The sequence below is a fragment of the Halyomorpha halys genome, unplaced genomic scaffold (genome assembly GCF_000696795.3).
Source record: "Halyomorpha halys isolate HHAL.00 unplaced genomic scaffold, Hhal_1.1 Scaffold298.1, whole genome shotgun sequence".
In the NCBI taxonomy this organism is placed as follows: Eukaryota; Metazoa; Arthropoda; class Insecta; order Hemiptera; family Pentatomidae; genus Halyomorpha; species Halyomorpha halys.
The window spans coordinates 326,470-330,880 of NW_027107540.1; the positions used below are offsets into that span (position 1 = coordinate 326,470).

Sequence of the window (4,411 nt, forward strand, 5' to 3'; positions counted from 1 at the left end):
GCGCTAGGCGTGGAATGGTACCTAAACACGCCAGGTAAACCCAAAGGAAGAGGGGGAATAGAGAGACTGCACAGGACCCTTGGGGATCATTTACGAGTATATCAGTTAGATAAAGGGTTAGAGCCCGACGAAGCAATGACAAAAGCAGTGGCGGCCTATAATCATTCAATTCACGCAATAACTGGCTATTCACCCTTCGAAATTCTTTTTAGGCTTCGGAGGCACCGTCGGGATTATAGGGCAACAACTGGCGGTGGGGGAGAGTTCGTAACTAATGGAATGACACTAACCAAAGTATGGCGGAAAGTCAGGGAGAGGATAGTGCGAGAAAAAACAAAGCCATTTCCCTCCATGAAGTAATGCCTAGCGGCGGTGCAGTAGAGAGGGATACAAAGTGTCGGGCGTGGTTTTAGGGGGTAAAAATCCCACACACAGATAGGAACTGGCCTATCCGTGTCTTTTGACAATTTCCACCGACCCTCGTAAAGAAAAAAAATACACACACACACAAACACACAGCAGTTTAATATTTCCCTAAGAGCAAAAACATAATAACCTATGTACTTCATACAAAATTTAATGGAAGAAAGTTGACAAATCATTATAAATATTTAAAATATTAAGATTATGTAAAAAATATTTGACCATAGCGATTAATGATAAGTTACACCAACATTTAATGATACGAACAATTTGTTTTTAGGCGACTCAAACGATACACCTGCGTCCCGCGCTGCCCACATTAGGAGTCTTCGCAGGGGTCCGTCCAACCGAAGTGCCAGGAAAGAGCTTCATCCATCAAACCTCAACCTCAAGCCTTTACTAGCGTCCGTATATACCACTCAATCCGATGAAAGAGATCAGCGATCAGCGAAAGCAATAATAAGTGAGTAACAGGACTTCATTATGTTTGTTACTAATAAATATTATGGATCCCAAGAAGATAAAAACATTTAAAATATCGTTATTCTTATCTGATAAGGGGAATGCTTATGCTTATTCTTATAACTTATGTGAAGTCGGATGATGAGAATAAAAAAAAAAGGAAAAAGGGACACTGAAACAACTCTGTTTTATTTCTCATTTTAATTCCTCTTATATACATTCTGTGTGTTTGTTTACGAGGAGAGTTAGGATTACGGCTGATATTTTGCCTGGCCATACCGTAACTTCCCCCTACCAGTTTATGAACAGGCTCATAAACTTACAAAATTCCAAACAAATCTGAGATACACAAATGATAATAATATAATGCAAAACAAAATAAAACATAATGACTACAATACTTCTTACAACTATTTACAGATGTTCCTAAAACTTCATCTAAAACTGCACTTCTGATTCCACTATTATTACACTTCGTCAACACACACCTTTTCTCTTCACGTAAAACAAAATAAAAGGATTATAAACATAAAAAAAATACTATCTTTGTGCTCGGAGAAGAGGATACTCCACTGTTCTACGGTGCTCCCGATGTGGGTAACTTCAGTTTGTTCAATGTGGACTTCTTAATTTGGTTTCATTTACACTCTCTATAGTAACCACATTGTGATCTCTTATGACAATCACCCGGAATGATCCCTCGTACGGCTGTAACTCCTTACTCCGATTTGTCCCCACCCGGCGGTAGACGATTGTCCCGATTTTAATATCCCCCCTAACGTCTCTAAGGTTTGAATTCTTCCGAGCTACCCGTTTGTCTTTTTCTCGCACTATCCTCTCCCTTACTTTCCGCCATACTTTGGTTAGTGCCATTCCATTATTTACGACATCTCCTCCACCGCCAGCTGTGGTCCTATAATCCCGACGGCCCCCACGAAGTCCAAAAAGAATTTCGAAGAGTGAATAGCCAGTTATTGCGTGAATTGATTTATTATAGGCCGCCACGGTTTTTGTCTTCGCTTCGTCGAGCTCCAACCCTTTATCTAACTGATATACCCGTAAATGATCCCCAAGGGTACTGTGCAGTCTCTCTATTCCTCCCCTTCCTTTGTTGGTGACCCGGCGTGTTTGGGTGCCATTCCACGCCTAGCGCTCTCATTTCCTCCCGGATTGTTCAATTATCAAATTCCCTCCCTGCATCCGATGAAATCCTGTCGGGGATGCCGTAGAACTGGACCCACTGACTCAGTGCTCCTAGTACCGCTTCTGCTCATTTTTCCTTGACTAGATGGGACATAGCTATTTTACTAAAGAGGTGCATGGCTGTTATCCATACAACCCTTCCAGGCGAAGGTGTCCATTTGAAGGTCTGCAAGGGAAGTGTCGGCCGTTGGTGTTTCTTCTTGTCTATGACGTCCTGTATCGTTTTCTTCATACCCCACCAGAAGTACCTGCGTTTCAGGGCCTGCGTCGTGTTGTTCACACCCCTGTGGTTCGTCTTCCCTTGATGGTACGCCAATGTCACTTCCTTCTGCTGCTCCTCCTCCCGTATTGTATCCACCATCCTCAAACAACGCAAGAACACGCGGTCAACCCCTAATTGTTCCGATCCCCAGAGTCTTTTTATCTTTTCCCAGATGACCGCATTGCCGACATAAATATGGTAAGTCCACCCGGCCTTGGACGCGTCTTTTATTGCTCTACAAATGAGGTCTCCCTTGTACTGCGTCCCTAGCTGCTATAGTCCACTTTCATCAGTCCGGACGTCCTTGTCTTCCAAATGATTTGCCTCGGCTTGTCATTAATTATTTCATCAACTTCGTCCATTTCCACGGGTTTCCCACCGGTTGATCTATCGTCTTCCGATGACGAGCCTACTTCGTCCTGCTCCTGACCATCCCTAGTTTCCTCTTCCCCCAGGAACTGCCTCACATCCCCGGAAGGCTCCCGCCGATCTTCCTCGATGGCATTTACCGTAAGTGATCGAGATCGTCCTCCTGTTGACCACCCAGGGTGATTAACTTAGATTGACATACCTGAACATTGGGCTGGGGTGACCTCTCTCTCTCCGTTCCTCAGCTTCTTCAACGCCTCTCGACATGCGATGGTATTGGAGCTCCCTGTATCGACCAATCACCGTACTCCTGTCATCTCGATAATGGCCAGGCCGCTGCTTTCGTTTCCCACGTTGCAACTCACCATCGTGCGGCCCCCGATCTGTGTACATTCTCCTCTGATCTCTACGGTGGATCCTCTCCTCCCGTTTGCTCTCCTCCATCCATTTCTCGGTGGATTGGAATGACTAGATTGAAATGGGCAAGTAATGATGCCGCATACTGTCCCTTCGACTGACCTTGCTTTGTTCTCTCGCGGAACATACAAAAAATGTCTTCTGTCTGTCTTCTCATCAGCTTGGATATGATTAAGAATGGCTTTCTTAATTCTACAAATTAACGCCGCCTTCAGCGAAATGGCATCGTTCCTATCCAGCATGTCCTCCGCTACTTTGGCATCCATTCTTTCTATGATGCGATCGCCTTCTTTGAGGAAGTGGTTTACTTCACCGATCTCACCTGAGAAACGTTCTAGGTCTGAGATAGCCTTCCTTAAATCTTGCGACGTGGCTGATCTCACTTTTAGCTTAGCTAGCATACTGGCATGGGCCTGAGCTATCGTGGTCTCTGGTATTGGGGGCATTACCGGAGGTACAGGTGCTATGGTAGCCGCAGTACCCGCTTGATTAGGCGGCGGGAAGTTCAAGACGGGCTCTCTTAACCATAGTTGCTCGTCATTCACCATGGTGCAAGCTGCGAGATTCAATATACCGCCAGAGGGGAGAGGAGCTCCTGCAGCTATGTAGATATGTAGATAAGATATGTACTTCATACATAATTGAATATAAGAAAGTTGAACAATTGTTAAAAATATTTAAAATAAGTTAATGCTTCAAATATTAAGATTATGTGAATAATAATTGACCATCACGATTAATGAACATTTAATCATACGAACAATTTGTTTTTAGGTGACTCAAACGATACGTCAGCGACCCGCGCTGCCCACTTTTGGAGTCTTCGCAGGAGCCAGCCCAACCGAAGTGCCAGGGAAGAGCTTCATCCTTCAATCCTACCCTCATTTAGCCCCACAACGAAAAAGCTTAACCTCAAGCCCTTACAAGCGTCCGAATATACTACTCATTACTATAAAAGAGATCAGCGATCAGAGAAATCAACAATAAGTGAGTAAAAAGACTTCATTGAGATAGTTTTAATAAATACTATGGATCCCAAGAATCCAAGAATTTGTTTCTCTAAAAACATTAAAAATATATTTTTTTTATCTAACACGGGGAGTGCACGTTGAGTCCTCAACAATCAGGCTTAAAATTTAATTAGTGACTATACATTGAAATAAATAAATTTAAGATGAAAGAGATCAGCGATCAGCGAAAGCAATAATAAGTGAGTAACAGGACTTCATTATGTTTGTTACTAATAAATATTATGGATCCCAAGAAGATAAAAAC

At 43.3% G+C, this 4,411-nt stretch overlaps 1 protein-coding gene across 1 annotated transcript in view; it reads left to right on the forward strand.

Moving 5' to 3' along the window:
* Positions 1-746: 746 nt before the first annotated feature.
* LOC106680897 (uncharacterized) overlaps positions 747-4,411 on the forward strand; it is a gene marked incomplete at its 5' end in the record, with an annotated part of 137,323 nt that continues 133,658 nt past the window's right edge. Inside the window, 2 exon segments of the mRNA XM_067045897.1 lie at positions 747-886; positions 3,911-4,123. Of these exon segments, the coding sequence (XP_066901998.1) occupies positions 747-886; positions 3,911-4,123 (353 nt within the window).